This window comes from Sus scrofa, chromosome 5 (genome assembly GCF_054392235.1).
Source record: "Sus scrofa isolate SSC_HxYL_T2T_F1_AM1 chromosome 5, Sscrofa_HxYL_maternal_Yorkshire_Landrace_v2.0, whole genome shotgun sequence".
Lineage (NCBI taxonomy): Eukaryota > Metazoa > Chordata > Mammalia > Artiodactyla > Suidae > Sus > Sus scrofa.
In genome coordinates, this window is record NC_139387.1 from 16,824,668 (window position 1) to 16,846,517 (window position 21,850).

General features: G+C 45.2%; 2 protein-coding genes across 7 annotated transcripts in view; both read right to left on the reverse strand.

The window, feature by feature from the left end:
- C5H12orf75 (chromosome 5 C12orf75 homolog) overlaps positions 1-2,569 on the reverse strand; it is a 38,192-nt gene extending 35,623 nt beyond the window's left edge. The window contains exons 1-2 of one of the 2 annotated variants that reach the window (XM_084955526.1): positions 2,080-2,569; positions 1,735-1,829 (exon numbers count right to left, since the gene is read on the reverse strand). In XM_084955526.1, the coding sequence (XP_084811652.1) occupies positions 1,735-1,829; positions 2,080-2,466 (482 nt within the window). In that variant the 5' untranslated portion in view covers positions 2,467-2,569. Of the gene's footprint in view, positions 1-1,734; positions 1,830-2,072 lie in introns of both variants that reach the window. The other variant, XM_084955527.1, reaches the window with a different exon arrangement.
- Positions 2,570-14,791: 12,222 nt separating this feature from the next.
- The window catches only part of CCNT1 (cyclin T1), a 38,381-nt gene continuing 31,322 nt past the window's right edge, over positions 14,792-21,850 (reverse strand). For all 5 annotated transcript variants that reach the window (XM_003481561.5, XM_084955515.1, XM_084955514.1 and 2 more), the window contains one exon: positions 14,792-20,812. In XM_003481561.5, coding sequence (XP_003481609.3) covers positions 19,403-20,812 — 1,410 coding nt within the window. In that variant the 3' untranslated portion in view covers positions 14,792-19,402. The remainder of the gene's footprint in view (positions 20,813-21,850) is intronic.

Consider the following 21,850-nt stretch of genomic DNA (forward strand, 5'->3'; position numbering starts at 1 on the left):
CACGGTGCACGTGAGATTGGGAGAGATATACCTGACCCTTGAACAGCGCGAGAGTTAAGGGCACCAACCCTTGGAGTCTAACTTAGGGTCAGCCCTCCACATCTGCAGTTCCACACCCTGGGATTCAAATGACTGGAGACTGGATAGTACTATAGCATTTACTATGGGGGGGAAAAAAATCCGTGTATAAGTGGACCCGAGCAGTTCACACTCGTGTTGTTCCCCTGGTGCAGGATGTGGCCTTGACATTGTTCCAGGTCTCATGCTGAGCCCTGTGGACACTCTCAAGTCAGAACCCTGTCCTTGCTCTAAGACACTAAGCTAACTAACCTCTGTGTCACTGTTACAGGAATTGAAAAGCTGTGTTGCCCAGTGGCTCTCTGCCTATCACAAGGACGAGAGTTTAATTCGAGATGGTAAAGATTACCTGTAAGAGATGAACCTTTCAATGAATCATGACCTGAGTTCATTCCCTGCTCTAGGACTAGAATCCCCCAGAAAGTGCCCTCTCTTCAAATACTCCGTTTGCACAGTCACTGACGGCCAAAGAGGAATGACCAACTTGGCCAGTGACAGCAGAGTTCTATACCTGATCCCATAGGTGACCATCAAAATAAACTTTAAAATAAATGAAAAAGGCTTGAGTTTTAAGCTACATCTTCTTCCACGAGGTCTGGGTTAAGGGAAGTGACAGGCCCAAGGTCACAAAGTCCTTGGCAGGGCATCCACACCCGCCTGGGAAATACTGCAGCATCAGAGCACTGTTCCCATTTGCCGGCTGGAATAGGAGGTGGCATCTGATTGATCTCAATTGGAGGAGATATGGAGATACAGCTCTTTATCCAAAAGACCAAAATAGGTCAGCAGATACTACTCAAAACAGATCCAAACTCTCAAATCAGTAGACACTGGCTGGGTGAAAGAGAAGGCTTGAGTTTTGTTATAAGTCATCTGATACCAAGCATGGCTGACTGGGGGAATCTGGAGGACTTCCCGTGCCAATCATCAAAATGAAGTGGTATAAAAAGAAGTTTCAATATTTTTTAAACGAAAAATACAGCAACAGATCATTGCTAATATTAAAAAGCTCTGTCACACGTATTATTCTAAAGCAGCCTCAACACTGCAGCTTCTCAGGGAAACCCTACAAGCAGCCCAACATCAAGACAGACTCAATGAATTTTTAGAGCTCTGTTTGCATTTCTCTTCAACCCCACTAGCAAGCCTCCCCACCAAAAAAAAAAAGTCCTGAAAGCTCTGCTGCACTTTTCCAGGTACAGCCTCTGGGTTCTGAGGAGCTGGGGGCGAGGCCTGGGGGAGCGAGTGTGGGAGGGAGGGAGAGGACACAGGCCACGACTAGGAATCCTCTCTTCCAGGGGAGTGCCGGGTTTACCCGCTGCCGGGGAGCCCCGCCGCCAGGGCTCCCCGCACTCCCTCCCTCCTTCCCTCCCTCAGCAGGATCGCCCTGCGGGCATTCCCATCCGGGCCGTGATCGCCCCCACACGGAGGGAAATGCCAACCTTTAGGTCTTTGCAAAACCAGGCGGTCGGCTCCTGTCCCGAAAAGAGGGACGAAGCGAGGGGGCTGGATACTCTCCCTGCCCCGGGTCCCTGCACCTTTCCTTCCAGCCTCCTCTCTCCTGGCCTCTCCCGCAGGAACGGCCCGCCCTGCAGGGCTCCCCACCGCCCCACCGTCGCTGTCCCGGGGCCCCAGCCACCCGCCCGCCTCTCTCACCTTGGCTCGCGCCCGCGCTGGTGGCAGTGGAGTTCCCGCAGCCCATCGCGCCTCCGGCCAGGGAAGCTGCTCTCTGGAGCTGGCAGCCGCAGATCCTGGGGGCGGAGACGGAGGCGGAGGGTGGCGCGCCTGGAGCGCGAGGCCGGCGAGGGGCGTGTGGGGCCCGGGACGCACGGGGACCGCCCCCTCCCGCCGCAGACCTGGGGATACCTGGGCAGGGCCAAACAGGGCGGGGCCGGGCGGAAACCGCTGGGCACCCCTCGCCCCTGCCCCACCTCGCCCCGCCCGCCCAGCTCTGCTCCCGGGTTCTGGACCCTACCAGACCCCACCAGACCCACCCGTCACCTCGGCAACCGCGGCGCCGGCCAATCCGCAGCCTTCTGAGATCTCCCTGGCTGAGCATTGGTCGTCGTTAAGAGGGGGCGGGAGTTTAAAGAGGGTTTGGGGGCCGAGGGGCGTGGCCGACGCAGGGTGGAGGGTGAGCCAGGGTGGCAGAGGATGCCCACCTGCCCGCCCTCCACATCCTCTCTGCCTTTTCTTCTTTCCCCACTTCCCCTCCCCGCTCCAGGATGTGGGGGTGGGGGGGGAGGAAGTGGCAGGGAACACCTGTTTTGAGTTCAATGGGCGCCCAATAAATGTTGTAGACGGAAGCCAACACTGAAATCCATTTCTGCTGTAACTGAAAGCCAAGGCAGCTCTGTCCCCCCATCCAAACTGGCTAGGAACCAACATAAAATCTTCCCGGGTTGGTCATACTAACCTCTTTCACTTTAAATATCTGCCGTAATTGGATGACCTGGATCCAAAGTCTGAACACTGATTTAATGACAGAACTGTGAACTTACATGGCACCTTTCAGCCTAATGGTTAGACAACTATTACTGGAGTCAGACTGTGTGAAGTAAAATCCTTGCTCTGCCGCCTTAATAGCTGTGTGATCTCAGCAAAAGTACTTAACCCACAGTGTAGTTGTTATACTTATAAAACGGCAATAACTCAGACACATGCAAGGCACCTAACATAATGCCTGACCCTAAATAAATGGCAGCTCTTCTTTTTCTTAAATCTGTCAGGAGTAAGTGTTAATTCCCTGAAGGGAAGGACTATCTGATTTGTCAAAATGTCCTCCTGGCTCATGGGACAGACTCCATAAATGCTGTGTGAGATGAATTCTAGCCAGGAATTAAATCTCCATTTTAAATTCATTTACCATTTATAGAGAGCCTGGCCTGTGCCAAGCCCTTTGTTAAAATTAAGTTCCAGGAGTTCCTGTTGTGGCGCAGGGGAAACGATTCCGACTCGTATCCGTGAGGATGTGGGTTCAATCCCTGGCCTCAGTCAGTGGGTCAAGGATCCAGCATTGCCGTGAGCTGTGGTTTAGGTCACAGATGCGGCTTGCATCTGGTGTGGCTGTGGCATAGGCCGGCAGCATAACTCTGATTTGACCCCTAGCCTGGGAACTTCCATTCGTCACAGGTGTGGCCCTAAAAAGCAAAAAACGAAAAAGAAATAAAGCTCTAGGGATTCAAACATGTGGGATACAGTCTAACCAGGCAGACAGATTATAAGCAAGTGAATCACAATAGAGCAAGGATGCTACCAGAGGGATAGAGGGAGCCCAGAGGGTGCTGGGATACTGGTTAAAAGACTTTACTAAAACTGTACAAATGTGTTTGGAGAAAACCTTGAACCAGAACCAAGGCCCTGCATGACTGAACTTGATCTTTGAGGCAATGGTGAGGATCGGGTAGTCCTATCACTCAGAATACAAAAGATACCCTAGACCCCATTTGAAAATTAGGTATACTTGGGCACATGCTGAGATGGTAATTAACTCTTGAGCAAGTATAGTGTGTTTTAGTTTCGCTTCTAGAAGCCCTGCTTTTCTACCTTGGCCTCTACCACCTTGGTTCATTGGCTACCTCCATACAAATACAGAACTGGTGATGGAAAAAAGGGGGAAACTATCAAACAGCCGAAAAGAAACACTCTTGCTTTTCTTCACTGTGTGACACTGGACTCCAGCCCTAGGGCCCTCGGAAGAAAAAGAAAACCAGACCCTGGCATCCAGAAAATGGCCTAACCCTCACAGGCAGGTCTTTATGTTCTCCTGTTAAAGACAGTTTCACAGAATATCAATACAGAGACAGCCCCTCAATAGCTATGTGGGAGGAAGGCCAAAAATAAGACCCCACGCCGTCGTCTTGTGTGAATATGACAAAAACAAAGTCCCTGACAAACCACAAAAACACCAAACATCATCCAATCCTGACCAAGATGAATGGTTGCAATTTTTTGTATTATCAGTTATAGTTTTAGCATCATTCCAGAATTCCTGCCTTGTAGGTGAGATTCATTAAGAATATCCCATCATAGAATTGGGCTTTCTGACCACATCCAATCCAGAAAAAAAAAAAAAAAAATTCTGCTTCCTTAAACCCCAATCAAAATTACCTAACTTGAACCCAGATCTTTAGTCCTTTCCAAAACACTGTTACTGAGATGCCTTATAGTTCCCCTTGGTGTGCATTCTCTGTCACTGCAATGAGCAATAAACCCAACTGTTCACCTCCTGGGATGCTTCTGGTGGTCTTTGCCTGGAGGACATCGAACCTTGTAAATAATATGTACTCTGCCTTATGAGGTTCCAGGACGTGCTATGTCTATTCTTGCAGCAAACACTATCAAGTGTCTGGTTTGTGCCATCCACTTTGCTAATGCTTGAGATACAGCAGCAAACAAGGCACAGAGGGAAAATCTAATGAAAGGAGACAGATCCAAATCAAATCAAAGATAATTTCAGGTACTTGAAGTGCAATGGGAAAAATACAAAGCAGGGCACTGCAATAGGTGCCTAAGGCGAGAGGCTGAGGTGCTATGTCACGCTGGATGGTGAAGGAAGACCCCTCTGAGGAAAGGCTATTTGACTGAGGTCTGACAAGAAGAAATCAGAGATGCGAGAACAAGAGAGATCATTCCAGGCAGAGGGAATGGGAAGTACAAAGAGTCTGGGGCGGGAACATGCTGGGTGTGCCTCACAAAAAAAAGAAAAAGAAAAAAAAAAAAAAAAAAAAAAAAAAACCCGCTAGGATGGCCAGACTAGAGCAGAGATGGAGGGAGATAACGGAGGAGGTAACCAAATCACACTGAGTAGGGTGAGCTTTGAAAGAAGTTGAAATGCTATTCAAAGGGCAGTGCAAAACCATCTGATGACACAGACTATGAAAAGTTCCAAATAAAATGTCAGGCATACAGTAAGTGCTGCTTAAATGTCAGTCCTCTCCCTCATGCAGATGGACAGTGAGTCTAGTGTCTCCTTTTTAGGAATTTAATTTATAGACAATGGCTAACTGCATTTGGATGCTTTCAAAAAACAATGAGTCCAAAGAAAATCATCAATGCGTGCCTCTTTTCCTGGCTCGTCAATTTTTTCTTTCTCTGTGCCAATTCATTTTTTTAAGATTTTTAGTTTGCCGTTATAGTTGATTTACAATGTTGTGTCAATTTGTGCTGTATACCAGAGTGACCCAGTCATATATACTTCTCACCCTATCCTCCATCATGTTGCATCACAAGTGACAAGATATGGTTTCCTGTGGCACACAGCGGGATCTCACTGCTTATCCACTCCAAAGGCAATAGTTTGCATCTATTAACCCCAGACACCCCATCCATCCCATTCCTTCCCCATCCCCCTCTCTGTGCCAGTTTAAATCACACCAGTTAGCTGTTGTTTCGCCACTCTTTAAACAAGAAATCATGCGGTGTGAAGGTGGGAGAAGACGTGTGTGACTGAAACACATCTGACAAGAAAAAGAAAGCCACATGCAAGCGAACGCAGCGCAGTCCGTCTCGGTTTTCATGGTTTGTCTTCCGTAAAGGACCTTCCACAAAACTGGACAGCCTGGGTCTGACTTTGGTCTTCCTCTTTTTCCTTTTGACAAGCTGCACGACGGCTGCCTCAGCTCTAAGTAGCTCAACCACACATGACCATTCTCAGGAACTCAGAGCAGGCTTTTCCCCCCTTTTGTGTCCCTTTTTAAAACCAGGAGGCACCCAAAACCCTTCCCGTTCCCATTTCATTGGCCAGAACAAGGTCATGTGCCACTTCCTGATCCAAATACTGGGAAGGTGAATAGGATGGTTATAATTGGCTCTGGTAAGTTACAGTTTGCCCTGAGTCACAGAATAGACACCTGAACAGAACTGGGGCTCTGCTGGCAAAGAAAAGAGGGGTCTAAGAGCTGCTTGATCAGTAACTGCGACAGGTATTACAAATGGGCTCTAGTATCTAGTTGTCTCCTGGATTAGGTGTCCCACCCCCTTGAAGAGGGGCACACTGACATTCGACTAGGTTTGGCCAATGAAATGTGAGTAAAAGTGAAATATGACTTAGAGGCACTCTCAGTTCCTGGGAGAGGTACAAGAAACTTATAACAGGCAAAGTCTGAAAGATACAGGGGAGAGGAATCAGAAGCAGGCAGGGAGAGCTCTTCAGGCTCCATTGCAGGTGTGACCCCCATGTGGAAAGTAAGAAGACGGATCTATAAGCAGCACCGGGTTAGGAAGCAGCTCAGGCTGTGATGCAGCTCTGAGAAAGTCTGAGCCAGCACCAACAGAGCTTCACAAGCAGATTGCTTGTAAAGGTAGCCCCATGCTGGGCAGAGAGGGCCAGGTACTAGTAAGCTGCCCAGAGAGGTCTCGACCTCAGCTTGACCACAGCAGCAGATCCCAGAGGTGCCAAGAGCGGGGGACTGTCGCTCACTCCCTCACAGCAGGTTCTCTCTCGAAGGGAAATCGGAACAGCACATTTCCAAGCCTGTGGCACAGAAGTTCTCGACTGCAACTGTTAGATTCTCCAGCTGCCAGAGCCCTGGAAGCTTGTGTGCAGGAGTTGCGTCCTGCATCAGCCTGGATCCCTAAATCACTGCATCAGGCAGATCCACACCCACACTGAGCCTGCAGCATGAGCAAGAAAAAAAATTCTGTTGTATTTAAGCCACTGAGATGTGAGGGTTGTCATAATATACCAACGGGTATATCATAACATACCACATCATACCAAATCAGCATAGCATTTCACAACATATCATTAACACAGATGCAGCAACCAAACCTGTGTTTAATACAATATACATTTTTCAAATGTATTGGCATAAAACTGACCACAGTATTTTTTTGTGGTGATTTTGATCTCGTTTATATCCGTGGGTGTGTCGCCTTTTGCTGTCCCACAGTGTTTATCTGCAATTTTTCTTTTCTTGTTTAGTCTTTCTGCAGATTTGTCCATTTTATTGGTGTTTCAGAATTCACTTTTTTACCATTTATTTTTGTTTCGTTTACACTTCATTTATTTCCAGCCTTTATTACTTTCTTGCTAATCTTTCTGCAGCTACTAGGGAAAACAGTATAGAGGTTCCTCAGAAAAGTAAAAATAGAACTACCACATGATCTAGCAATTCCACTCCTGGGTATTTATCCAAAGAAAACAAAAAAACTAATTCAAAAAGATACATACACCCCTATGTTCACTGTAGCATTATTCACAATAGCCAAAATTGTCAACAACCTAAGTGTCTATCAATGGATGAATGGATGAAGATGAGGTATATATATAGATTGGTATATATAAGAAGATAGAATAGATAATAAAAGAATGAGGTGTTCCCTCTATGGTGCAGTGGGTTAAGGATCCAGCAACTGTGGCTCCAGTCACCATGGAGGCTCAGGTTCAATCCCCAGCCGGAGCAGTAGGTTAGGGGATCTCACTTTGCCAGATCTGTGGCATAGAGCACAGCTGCAGCTCAGATTCCATCCCTGGCCCAGGAACTTCCATATGATGCCAGTGTGGCCAAAAGGAAAAAGAAAAAAAATGAAATCTTGCCGTTGGCAACAACATGGATGGACCTTGGGAGAATGATGCTAAGTAAAATAAGTCAGAGAAAGACAAACACCGAGTGGTGTGGTTTCATCCGTATGTGGAATCTGAAAAACAAAACAAATGAAAACATAAAACAAAAATCATAGATACAGAGGAAGAAGTGGTGGTTGCCAGAGGGACAGGGGTTTAGGGAATGGGCAGAACAAGTGCAGGTGGCCCAGAGGTAGAAACTTCCAGTTCTACAGTAAATAGGCCATGAGGATGCCATGTAGAGCCCAGGGTCTCTAGTCAGCAACACTGCAGAGCATACTTAAAAGATGCCAAGACAGCAAATCCTAAAAGTCACCTGCATATGGGGACAGGCGGTAACTAGACGCACTGTGGTGATCATGTCACTAGAGATAGAATTATGTTGTAGACCTGAAACCAACATCACATGTCAGTTATATTTTAGTAAAAAAAATTTTTAATAAATGGTAAAGGTGATGAAAAGATACAAACAGCAAAATCTGGCACATAAAAATAGCTAAGTTAGTATTATTAGCAGTTACATTTTCCTTACCGTCTCACTTTCCCTATCTATGAAATGGGATTTAACTTGTGCGCCAGTCACAGAGCTGTGAAGATAAAGGAAAATGTGCTATGAAATAAGCAACTAAGTCTGCGGGAAAAGGAATGGCCAAAATTGTAGGAACTCTACCCTAGTGATATTCACTGAAGATCTGGAATACTGCACATTCAAAACGGATCAGAAAGTAATCAAGACGGTGTCTCAAATTCTTTTAGATGTTGACCAAACCTGCACGTTGTAACAAACTTAATCTTTACTCAGGGAAGAGAAACATTTCTGTTCTACAACTACCATTACAGTTATAGAAATAAAAACTGCTTTGAAATCTGAGATCATAAAAGCAAAAAAAAAAAATTCTAAAATTTAAAAATAATCTTAGGAGTTCCTTTCGTGGCTCAGCAGAAACAAGTCTGGCTAGTATCCGTGAGGACACAGGTTCAGTCCCTGGCCTCACTCAATGGGTTAAGATTCTGGCGTTGCCCTGAGCTGTGCTGTAGGTCGCAGGGGAGGCTCAGATCCCGCATTGCTTGTGGCTGTGGTGTAGGCCAGTGGCTACAGCTCCCGATTCGACCCCTAGCTTGGAAACCTCCATTTGCCGTGGGTGCAGCCCTAAAACAAAAACAAAAAAACTTAAGATAATAACAGTAGGGTGTTTTTGACAGGAAAAAATAAATAAAGGATTACTGCCAAAAAAACCCATAAAAATGAATGTTTTATTGCAGAGTTAAAACAAGCATGAGAATCTGGAAGAAAGTCTAGAAAGAAAATAAATATCCTCATTTTCGTATCTGCATGGAAAAGGATGGGGGAGGCTTGGGGGTTTGCTGTGTACAGGGGAGGGGAGGGGGAAAGGAGGGGAGGCCCGGAGGTCTTGAGAACGGATTCGGTGACATCAGAGAGAAGAACTGATGACAATGCGAGGGCCGCCGCTGCGGGGCCTCTGGAGACGAAGGGCCATCTAGCACAAGCCATTGGGAAGGCCGAGCAGACAGAAGCCAGCCCACTGCAGCTCAGGGACAGCACGGCGGCAGGGTGGCAGGGAAAGCAGAGGACCCAAGGAAATTCCACCCCAAGTCTAAAGCCACTAGATGCCTCTGCTTCAGCTCCTCAAAGGCGGCTGACAAAGACCAAGCACCGGACATGTGCGTCAAAGTGGTTTCACAACAGGCCCGCCTTGTCTCCTTGGTACTTATTTTAACCAGCCCCCAGGAAGCCTGCATCCTCTTCACCTTGATGGCACCAGGCCCTGGACCCCCTCAGGGCCCCTTGCCTGCTGGCTTCACCACCTAACACCCCAGCAGGCCCAAGGCAGATGCCTGGTGTCACCTTCCAGAGGGGAGTCAGCACATCATTGCCTCTGTTCGCTAATGTCCCTCGTTTAAAGCGCACCTGCTGCTGAGAACCTGCGATGGTGAGAACTGGGCCAAGAAATCCAACACTTGACATCAAGTACATACATGTGATTGGAACATGCGCTCCGTTTTTAAGGGAAGAAAATATGCCTCTTAGAAGCGAGGAAACGTGGGATAAATGACAAGCTTATCACCAGGGCAGGCAGAACACAGCTCCCCAACTCACAGCTACTCAGAGAAAAACAAAAACATTCTGTAACTGTTGAAACCCTCAGCAAATCTATCTCAATATCTAGGTATATGAACATGAAATACCTTGTCCTACAAAAGTATAAAATCGTAAGATGATTAGAAATAGGAGAGGCAGAGCTTCCTTGCCTTCCCGCTTGCATCTCTCACAAGCGTCCTAGCCTAATACATCTGTTTCTTACCTATCAGAAAAAAAAAAAAAATAGAAAAATCATGACTACCCTCACCGCAACATTTCAATCACGTGACACCCGTAATCGGTATTGATGATAATTAACCAGATGGCGAGATCTACTCGAGATCTTTTCCGCAAAAGATACGTGCACTAGAATGATTGGGATAACGGCAAAACCCCGTTTGCTTTATGCCGTGTCTATGGTTCATGTGATTCATCATTTATGAAGCAGATAGTTACAGTGATGGATCTACTTCTTTCTTAGGCCCCTGAAACAGGGCATTTATCCCTGTTCATACCACTTCATCTCCTGCCCAAATGACTCCCGACTGTTTAAACAGAGCCGAGGTGCATTAATAGGAGGGCCTTTTGCTTTGGTCAAAAAATTTTAAAAGTTGATTGATGAGTCCCAAAGTCAAAGTCTCAGTCACGTCAAAGTGCATGGCACCCCGAACTGATTCAAACATTAATCAGATGGTGAGGATTCACAGAAAGGCATTTGGTGTTTATTCCCCACTCCTGGCACAGAGCTTCTAAAACCCTTGGAATTTCCTGAGTGATAGGGGTGAGAAATCTCTTTCGTCCTAATGAGGGGACTCGTGCCAGAACCCCAGAGAGCTTCAGGACCGGGGCTGTGACGTGAACCCATCTTTTTTACAGGTCACCATTCAACCCAATACACTTTCTCGTCCCTGACCTCTTCCACCCTCCAAAAACCAGAAAATACCTTTGAAAAGGAATATATAGCAAAATTAGTATCTGCAGTGAATTCAATCTAACAGGACATATCAAACATTCCACAATTTACTCCCAGTGCCTGATAAAAGCAAGCCGCTAGCTGCAAGACACTACATCAGTTCAAAGATAGTAAGCAGATATTTATAACATCTCGGTTCCTATAGACAGATGTTTCTTTGCGATCTAATCGTCTTAGACGTAGGGAGTGTGGACCTACTCTATTAGCTTCGTAGGACTGCTGTACCAAATCATCACAAGCCAAGTGGCTTAAAACTCCAGAAATGTGTGCTCTCAGGCTTCTGGAGCCCAGACGTACAAAATCAAGGTGTCAGTAGGTCCACACTCCCTACCGAGGCTCTGGGGAAGCATCTAGCCCAGCCTCTCTCAGCATCTGCGGACACCCAGCCGCCCTTGGCAGGCTCGGGCTCTCTGTGCTCACACGACCTCCTCTTGGTATCCGTCTTTTCCGCATCTGTCTCTTGTAAGGACACTGAGCATTGGGTTTAGGGCCTACCCAGATAAGCAAGGACCTTTTCCTCACCTCAAAACCCTTCTCTGCGTTCTATCTGCAAAGACCCCTTTGCCAAACAAGAGAACATTCACACCCTTCAGGGATTAGGATGCGAACCCATCTCTGCACAGGTCACTGTTCAACCCAACACACTTTCTCCGCCCTGGCCCTCCCCCACCCTCCCAAACACAGGCGTTCCCTTTTGAAAAGAAATACAGAGCCGAATGAACAGCTACGGAGAACGCATCTAACATGACACAGCATACATTCTACAGACAAATGTTCCTTCCCAGTGCATGATAAAAGCAAGCCAGCTGCAAGATCCTACATCGGTTCACCAATACTGAGTAGGTACTTAGAACACCATGGTTCCTATAGACAGATGTTTCTTTGCGATCTAATCAGTCTCAGATGTTAAAAAGATTGAGCTGTACTGCCTGGCGTGTTTTCAAAATTGTTTAGAGGCATATATTTATTGTTATGAGTTTCCTCACACATTCCAAATTCTAATATATAGGAAATATTTACCTCTTTCAAAAGGAAGATCACATATATTGTTACATTTGAAAAAAAGTCTAAGAATGCCTTTTCATCACTGTTTTCTCTATGCAACTCTACAGAGTTTATGTAACATACTGGAACTATCCACAACTAAGCGAATTCCTAAATTACATTTTAAATTGTATCTCTTTGTTCAGACTGAGTCGTGATAACTTAAACACACACACACCAAAACCAAAATTATGTACATGAATTTCTACAAGGTACTAAAGATTGACAAATCACTCCTCTTTCAGCAATAAGTGATTAGAAATAGAAACGATTATGGCTCTTATGGGAAATAATAAAAGTACGCAGGAACGGTTTCCTTTTTATTTGGGTTATAAAGGAAAAACATGCCTCTGAGAACTGTATAAACATAACTACAGAAAAATAAACAAAATTCCCAGTACTATTGACAGCTTGCTATGTCCCTCCTCTGACCAATGATCTACAACTCTGGCATAGTCACGATTTGGCCAAAATAAGCAGAAAAACAGCTCTTTAGTTTAGCTTATTGAAAAATAAACATTGCTTTAGATAATCAGAGATATCAATTCATAAGTCATTTCTCCAATAATGGAGGAAAAATTCAGGTTAATGTGTCCTAGAAATATACACCTAAAATTAAGACCACTTAGAAACTTATAACATAGGACTCAGTATTTTCATAGGTTAGGCACCAAAGTTATTATTGACTTCTATTCCTCGTGCTGTACTTTACGTCCCCGTTTCTTACTTATCTTAGAGTTGGTAGCTTGTACCTCCTCATCCCCTTCATCTCTTTCACCCACAACCCCCACCCACACCCCTTGGCAACCGCCAGTTTCTTCTCTGTTTCTGTGGGTCTGTTTCTGTCTTGTTACAGCCATTCGTTTGTTTCATCTTTCAGATTCTGAATAGAAGGGGTAACACACAGTCTCTGTCTTGCTCTGTGGGACCACGTATTCCACCGAGCCAAATATCTGCTAGGTCCAATCCATGCTGTCCCAAATAAAATTCCCTTAAGGAACGTGGACGCACTTACAGAAAATCTCTCTGTTGACAGGTTGTCCCTGTGGAGTAGCTATGCTGTCAGCAGATAAAAATTCACACACAAAAGCAGGCACAGAAGTAGACATAAGGTAGCCATTGACATTTAGCTGCTCTCATTTAAGCCATGTCTATACTGAGCCATGTCTGCCCAGTGGCTCATGGCAGAACTGAATAATTCACACGGGTCGCCTCTGCAAACCATTCACGCACCAGCAGTTCTGGGGAGCTGGAACGAGTGCACCTCCCGATGCTGTGGCATCCCTGAGAACTGTCTGAGCAGAGGTGTTTCCACACCTGCAGTCAACAACAGCACGGCAAACGTGCTACAGCCAAGACAACGTGGATCACCTGCATCCTCCCGCCTTCCCTGCAGCGGAAGCAGCATCTCCTTTAGTCCCCTAGGCTTGAACAGCTTGGGTCCATTTCTGACGTCTCCCTCCTCCTTCCTCCCTCACATGTAGCCCATCCTCGGCCCCGCTGGCTTCCAGGGGGTCCCTGACCTCGCTGCCTCCATCACTCGCCAACACCCCTCTCGCTTCACTGACTGCCCCCCATTGGCAGAACTTCCATAGTACCAAACCATTTAGAAATGTAGCTTAAGGCTGGACCATAGTCAGCTACATCAAAAGAAGAGAATGCGATTATCTAATTGAGGATAAGGAGATAACCTAAGTAATTGGACCCCAAAGAATTATGGTAGCTCCCCTAGTACGCTGGTAAAAGGATAAATAACTGATTCCTCTTCCCTGCCTCCTCAGACTATTATTACATAAATAACAGAAGAACTGTTACAGAAACATTCTAATAATAAACTGCCCACAAAGTTATGATCAGATAGCTGCCAGTTACATATCTCAGGGAGAAAAACAACCCACCAATTCAATCAACTACCATAAGCAGAACACTTCTGAAATGACTCTGCTGCTGCAAAGAATTTCTACAGCCTCAGCCTGTGCTGAAAATAGGCTCTGATAGATACGCACAACCATGCAAACTCAGAGACTCTCTGGTTCACATAAAAGGAGAATCTCGGGTTTACACGGCAGACCCAACAAGCTACGTGAATGACTGTCTGTGGGGAACACCTGGGGAGCATCGGCTCCAGCACAGGGGTGCTCATGTATCAGCCCAGTTAGGGAATCTCGTCGAGGGAAAACAAGGGCACAGACAATCTGACTGCTATTGAGATTGAGAGAGACAGAGCGAGAGAAAGAGGGAGACAGGTGAGAGTGGAGATCAGAGAGAAAGCAAAAGCTCCCTGCCCTGTATGTAGCAGAGGCTTTAATCCAGAGGGTTCTCTCCAGTTTAGGGTCTAGACTCTACACTCTGCCAGAGAAATGCACTGAATCTCCACTGAGTGGAAAATACAGGAAGTCCTCGTATACAGTTCCAGGTTGGCGAAAGATCACATTCCTCTATTGAGAGTGATCTTACAAAAGCACTAGGATGGGGGGTGCACGCCTGTGTAACCCAAACGGTTCTCATGCCCCCATCTAACGGGTAGGGTAGCTCGACTCCTCCCCAAAGACTTTTCTGGTTAAATGTGCACCTTGTTCAACAGCTCCTGGGCATTGGACGTTAGGGATATCTGTATTCTGCTTCGCACTGCTTCTCAAATGCTTCTTCCTGCCTAAAACAGTTTCTCAAGAGAGGGAAAGGTTGATTTCCTTCTATAGTCACCCACTGCTGGCTGTCCCTACCCTTGCTAGATAAGCAGTCCATGTGCTGTCACCTGTGAGCTATATTTTCATGCATACAAGTTACCCTTCCAGGTATCTGTGCAACAATGCAGAATGAGCGTTGCTTTTCCCCTCTGCCTCTATCACACTTTATCTATCAGGTTCACAGCGATGATCATATCTTGGGGCTTCTCAATTAACCTAAAAATTCCCACAGGACCTTGTTCAGTAAGAAAATACATACTATATTACCAAAACTAAAAAACTATAATCGTATCAATAAATTCATCAAGACTCACTTGAAGACTCAGTATACAGAAACGAGATGAGTGTTTTATCATTAACATTTATTGATGGGATGGATAAATACAGATCGAGAAACATACTTGACAGCAAGATATCAAACTGACAGCCAGACTATAAAATGTATACAACATCCTTTTTTAAAATTTTTAAAAAAAATTTTAATTTTTTACAAAGAGCCCTTACTATAATGGTCACTTACATCTTATCATTCACATAACAGCAGTAGAGATCCCAGGGGTAGCATCCAGAACCGAGGTGCCCCAAGGGGGACAGAGGCAAGAGCAGGATAATACGCCGAGAAAGGACTCTTAAGGGCAATACAAAGAAAAAACAGATAACAATATTACCACAAAATTGTACCTGAGTGACATAGATTGGTAAAGTGTTTTACTTTTTTCCTTCTTTGCTCTTTGGTCAGATAAGAAAACAGACAATTTTAGGTGTATGGAGCAGGGTGAGGAGATCAGTTCAAAACCAGAATGTAGGTTAACACTGTTAGTCTGCTGCATTCTTTTCTTGGGGTACTTAACCCAGCCAGCACTTCCACCTTGTAACCAATTCCAATTGTGATCACCCACTCATCAGTTAAGCCCTCAGCTTTCAACAGCCGTGTTCCTGATGGAGACATGTGTGCTCTGGCTCCAGCTACCATGCTGTCAAGCATCCCTCTTCATGCTGAACATGGCAACAAACCCAAGTCTCTCTCTTCTTTTCATCCACTATGAATACACACTCATAAAGGGGAAGAGTAGACACTGGCTTTTAGGAAACATTCTTTTCGCCCTGCTCCCGTCCCTTTTCCAACGCCAAGTTCATACTAAAAACTTTAGACACAATAAAATGGAAAGGTCTCCCACTTAAAAAAGGATTCTCCTTCCAGACCACTCCAACAGGCAGGGTTACAGTACCATGCTTGTTTTAAGTTCACATCCGCAGAGGGATAAGAAGATAGAAATTGACAGTTTGATACAACATGAACCCTTTTTAAACCACCAGGAACAAACACTCAGTTACAAGCTGGGTGTTAACAAGCAGCAACATGAGAAATTGGGGGAGGCAGCAAAGTCACTGAAAGTTTAGTGGGACTACAGAAGGCTTATATTCTCACCATGTGAAGGATTGCAGAGACTGCTTAAATTCTCCCAAACCCAAGGGAATAATATTTGTATTCTGACTTCAAGATGTTCTAGATCCCTTTTCCTAGCATTAGTATCAAAACAATGAACAAAACAAACCTTTAAAATTTAATCAGTTCCCAAGTTTCCCACAGTCCTAGGTTTCTGTGGGAAACACAGATATGTATAAAATCCAACCCTACTGGAATTAAGACCCCTTTCATTGCCTTTGTCAAGACACAGGGTTTAAGGGGTACGGATTTTCAATACGGAGAATTACATAGCAGAGGCTTAAGGAAATCCAGCACTGATGTTACCATGATTTTATTTCTATATCCTAATCCATTGCTGTTTCCAACTGGAGATTTAAATTTTTCTATTAATACTGGTGAAGCCAACAACAGAGGACTAAGTAAAAGGATCCATTAAATCAAAACACTAAAATATAAAAAAAAAAAAGGAAGTTGAGGGTCTCAGATATGGAAACACACTGATTCATGAGTGAAAAGACTAGACTAATTCCCATGTATTTTCTAAGTCCAAAAAGCATAACTGATATTTCAGACCAATGTAGCTTTAGATTAATGCTTCACTAGTTCAGCTAACAGCAACACAGGTATCTGATTAAAAGCCGTAAGGACAATTCACAGGTAATTGTTTTTGCCAACATGAAATTCAAGCAGTTTGAGGAATGAGATTTACAGAACTTGAGGCTCCAGGCCTGCTTACCACCACTCATCCTGGATAGTCTAGGTTAAAAGGAGGGAGGAAATGTTCACTAGACTAACTTTGGGTGTGTAAGTCCCGTTTCTCACCCTTTGAAGTGGTTAAGGGTAGAGAAGACACAGAGTTTAGAAACCACACAACATTCTGAAGCCTAAGTCTATGGAGTTTGGATAACATGCACGCTAGCTGACAGGCACATCTGCTAACCCAAAGACAAGGTACCAAGCAACTTCATGCAAAGCCCAGAAGGAGGTTCATGACAGATGCACAGATCTTAAAAGTAGACACTGTAAGTATCTTACAACATTATCAGGAGGCATTAATATAGAAAAAGTCTCTAAACTGACCTAGACCAGCAATGATCTGCTAGTGCAAAGGCCAGACTATGCAGCATAAAGCAGCTTTTAGGCTCTAGTAAGCACTTTGTTCAAAGTCACTCCTGACAAAGTTCTAAGGAACTAACTACAGACTGCCACAGAAAACTGCTGAGGCCGAGTGGATGTGTGTATCTCTCTGGTGGGGGAGTAAATGCGATTAGAAAATATGTGACCTTTGATGAGAAAACCTGAAAGCTGCAAATGACACTTTCATAATCAAATCAGGGATCATCAAATCCACAAAGATATAGATGCAAACTAAATAACTTTTGTGGAAGGTCAGGAAGGAAAGCCGACTCCACCGAACAAAATCAAAACAAAGAGGAAGCCTAAATTTAGTAAACACACCATACATCTACCAATTACCTAGCACGACACAGAAAAACATCAAGGAGAAAGAGGAAAATGTCATCCATAAAAGCGACATTTCAAGAAAAGTATTACTACTGTACATACAGATCAGAGAGCTCCTTTCACACAGCAATGGCAGGCACTCTAAACACTTCAAATACGCGGAGATGCAGGACACTAATTCACCTTCAGTTAACGTTGAATTGTACAAATTCCTTCCCATATTAGGCAAGTGCATCGTCAGTTCCAACTGCCTCAGTTTTTCCCCCAACCTGGTCCTGGCAAGCAGCAGCGCACAGGCACAACTCCTCCCTCCCTGTGACTTCCAATGACACAACTTTAATTTATCCATAAAGACTATTTAGTGTGAAGGAAGCTGCATTAAAAACAAGAAAACAAATTCAAATTGCATCACCTTTTCCGTGGCAAAAAAAAATGCCATAAAGACCAAAGAACATCACATTAAATGATCCGTAGCTATTTGGCATTTTTCAGCTGGACAACTTGGCTTAGAAAGATTTCCTTTCTCAACAAAAATGTTCACTCCTATAGTTTGGGATAATCCAGCACTCATAAGAACAGGGCTCCTGATCCATTTTTCTAAAGCAAGCTTGGAGATCTCCCAAAGAACTTCTGCCGAGAAGCTAAAGCCACCAAAGAGGGCCAATCTAAACATAACAGTATCTGCAGGCTCGCCTGCTCACCCTCATGGCACCAGTACTGTTAAATCCATAAGCTCCAATCTCTGAAGTCATATAGGCTGCAGAAATTGCGGATGCAGCTGTTTCCTTCAGATATACAGATAAAAAAGCAAGTCTTACATTCATAATATAATTTAAAATATAATGTCCTAAAAATCCCCAATCACAATTTCATTGTTTTCAGTATCCTCTAGCTCCATGGCTTCTCCCAGAACCATTCTCACAAATGCTCTGGGCTTTCACAGGAAGGACAGCACATGACCCTTCCCTTCAGAGACCCTGAGACTGCTCTCACTTGAGCACCTTCCCAAAGTCCAACGTGAAAAAAGACACACCCAATTCTGCAGGACGGAAGCCAGCCTAGCTCTCCAACTTTCTTCCTCAACCCACCTTTGTTCTACATCAGAAAGAAGACGGGGTGAAAAGGAAGTTTCTATAATGGAGTCCAGAGTCGGACCACTGGCTGCACCTGCCAAACCAAATTTAGAAGGCTACCCTCAATTACAACACAAAGAAAGGGCAAAATACCATGTCGAATACATGCCTCTTCCCTCCTTTATGTTCTAAAGGCCACACTGTGTTCTCTCTAGTAGACTGTTGGGAAGTGGAAAGGGTGAAGGACAGGGAGGGGAAGATAAAACATGATTTTTAAACACACACGCTTAAAAACACACATACCCACACTAACATACATACTTAAAGGTCGCAACACTTCAAGGGGTCGGAGCCTATTTCTGACCTCACGGCCCAAATCCTATCCTCCCATCCCTCTACACACACACACCCCCACACCCTCCACCCCCACCCCGGGACTCACTGCCATGTATCTCTTACACACAGCCAAGCCCCTAACCCCTCCCCAATTATATAAAAAACTAAACAGATAACTTACTTTCTTTAAATTATTTTTTAAAAGTCTCTTAAAAGATTTTGACATTTAAATACTTCCTCTCTTCTGATATATTAAACACCAAAAGGATCCACAACTGTTTGATAAAACAAACCCTCCATATTTCAGTCCTGGCAAGAAGAGGGAAGATACCAATTCTAATCAACCTAATTAGGAGGTGGAGAGGCCAAGAACAGAGAAAGTATTCTGAATCCTTCACAGCTTTAACACATTCTCACCTCTCTAATACCTGTAAAAACTATAATAACATAGTTAAATTTCTGAGGCAGGAGAGAGAAGCAAGGTCCTCGACCACCCTCCCGCCTATGTCTCCATATTAATTTATCCCCTAGTCCAGGATGGGTGATATATTTCATAAGGGAAGTAACTTTCTTAGTCCAGAATCAGTAGTTTAAAAATAATAATAAAAAAAATACGTTTTTAAAGAAGTTTTTTTCCTCCTTCTTCCTTTTTACTTGGGAAGGGGTGGTAGTGGTGGAGGAGGTTCTGATGGTAGAGGTGGGAGCCGGGGTTTGTCTGCATTGCCAGGTCTGGAGGACATTCCACCAGCTCGTGGATTCAGATACTCTCCGTAAGAATGAACAAACTCAAATGCAGGGGGCTGAGTGGGCTGAACACCCTGGGCACTGAGAAGGGAGTGAAGCATATTCACAGTATCTTGATAGTCTATGGTCTGGGTTGCATTGTGACCGTTGGCTCCAGAGGAGCCTTTATCCGATTTCATGTGAGGAACTCGACTTTTACAGCTCGGCTGAGAAAAGGGAAGGCCACTTGCGTCTGAGCTATGCCCAGGCAACTGGGCCACCGGAGGGAGAGGAGGGAAGGAGAAATTGATGGAAGAGGATTTTGTACTCTTGGCAGTCTTGGCTGCATGATCATATCCTGCGCCCGCCATCTCTTCGGGGAGGGGCCTTTTACGAGAAGAACTGGAAGAGGACGAGGAGCCAGACAAGCTATAGGGCTTGTGTGCCGAGCTGCTGGTCTGGCTACCATGTTTGGGGTCACCTGGGCGCTTGTTCCCAGGACCAGGCGGAAGCTGTGGATGAGAGTGCTTGTGTGAGTGGTGATTATGATGATGATGATGATGATTAGAGGGGTGAGTCTTGTGCTTTTCTTTGTGCTCTCGGCTCTTTGCGACACTGTCGTCTACAGAATTGTGCTTGTCAGCCGCAGCGTGAACTTTGATGCGCATTTTGATCTCCTCTGGTTTGGAGGAGGCAGTTTTATCTCCGCTTGTCATTGGGATTCTCATTTTGAGAGCGGTTTTGTCAGTCTTTTCCAGAAAAGGCCGCTCAGGGTTTTCGGAGCCCTCTAGGGGCTTTTTCAGAATGACCGAAGAATGGCTGTCATGGTGCGACAGGAGATTCTGGGCAGCATATGCGTACTGGGACTTCACATTGGCTTCCATGTTCTCCAGCTGCCTCTTCTGGGCAGCCAACTCTTCTGCATGCTTTGCACGGTATTCTTTCAGTGACACTTTAGCTGACGGCACACTCTTGCTGGTCTGCCTCTGAGAAATAAATGCATTTGAACCATCCTGTTGCAAGGAATGATCGACTCCCATAAGTGCTGCATTCTCACTAGTCCGGTGGCCGTGAGCAGGTTCTACTTTAAAAGGAGGGTGGGAGGACAGCCAACGCTCGCCTGGCAACATCTTCACACTGCTTAAGTTGCTGGTAGATGCTTCAGTTGCTGGAAGGGAAGGCACTGCGCTTGCGGTAGAAGCAGCCGACATGCTCATTAAGCCTGCGATAGTCGTATCTGAAGAGCTCTGGGAAATCATGTTGAGGATGGTCTGCTCTGAGGTGTTCCCATCTGGCCCTCGGTCATCTGGTTTCGTCTTCCTGGCAGCCTGGCACGCCTAGAAGGAAGCAAATGACATCTTTTCACCTCAGGTAATTTATTAAATGGAAAAAAACACTGAAATGAGTACACTGTTTGCTGTGACACTGCAAGTCTGAGATGACCCATAACCAGGAGGTGGCTCTAACACGATGAGATGACCATCAGCTTTTTTTAAACCTACAATCAAGGGTCATAAGATCCCAAAGAGGTACCTGAACTCCCATGTTCACTGTAGAACTACTCATGATACCCAAATATGAAAGCAACCCAAGCGTGCATCAATGAATGAATGGATTTTTAAAATGTGGTCTAGGAGCGCCCGCTGTGGCACAGTGGGTTGAGAATCCAACTGCAGCAACTTGGGTTGCTATGGAGGCTCGGATTCGATCCCAGGCCTGGAGTGGTTGGTTACGGATCCTGCATTGCTGCAGCTACAGTGAAGGTCACAGGTGCAGCTTGGATTCAATTCCTGGCCCTGAAACATCCATGTGCTGTGGATGCAGCCATTTAAAAAATAAATAAATAAAAGAGTTCTTGGGAGTTGCTGTCGTGGTGCAGTGGAAACAAGTCCAACTAGGAACTGTGAGATTGTGGGTTCGATCTCTGGCTTCACTCAGTGGGTTAAGGATCCGGTGTTGCCGTGAACTGTGGTGTAGGTTGCAGACGCAACTCAGATCTGATGTTGCTGTGGCTCTGGTGTAGGCTGGCAGCTGTAACTCCAATTGGACCGCTAGCCTGGGAACCTCCATATGCCGTGGGTGCAGCCCTAAAAAGCAAAATGAACAAACAAAAAAGTGGTCTATAAATAGAATGAATTATCATTTAGCCTTAAAAGAGAAGGAAGATTCTGTGAAGAATGTGAAGATGGCAGAGTAGGAAACAACCAGGAATCTGTCTCCCACCTAGACAATAACTGCACAGGCAGATTCTATCAGATATAACTATTTTGGAACGCTGCAGTCTGCTGAAGGCTTTTAACTTCCAGAGTAAGACTTGGACAGTAAATCGGGGTTAATTTCCTTCAATTTCACCTCCCAGCCCCAGCCAACTGTGC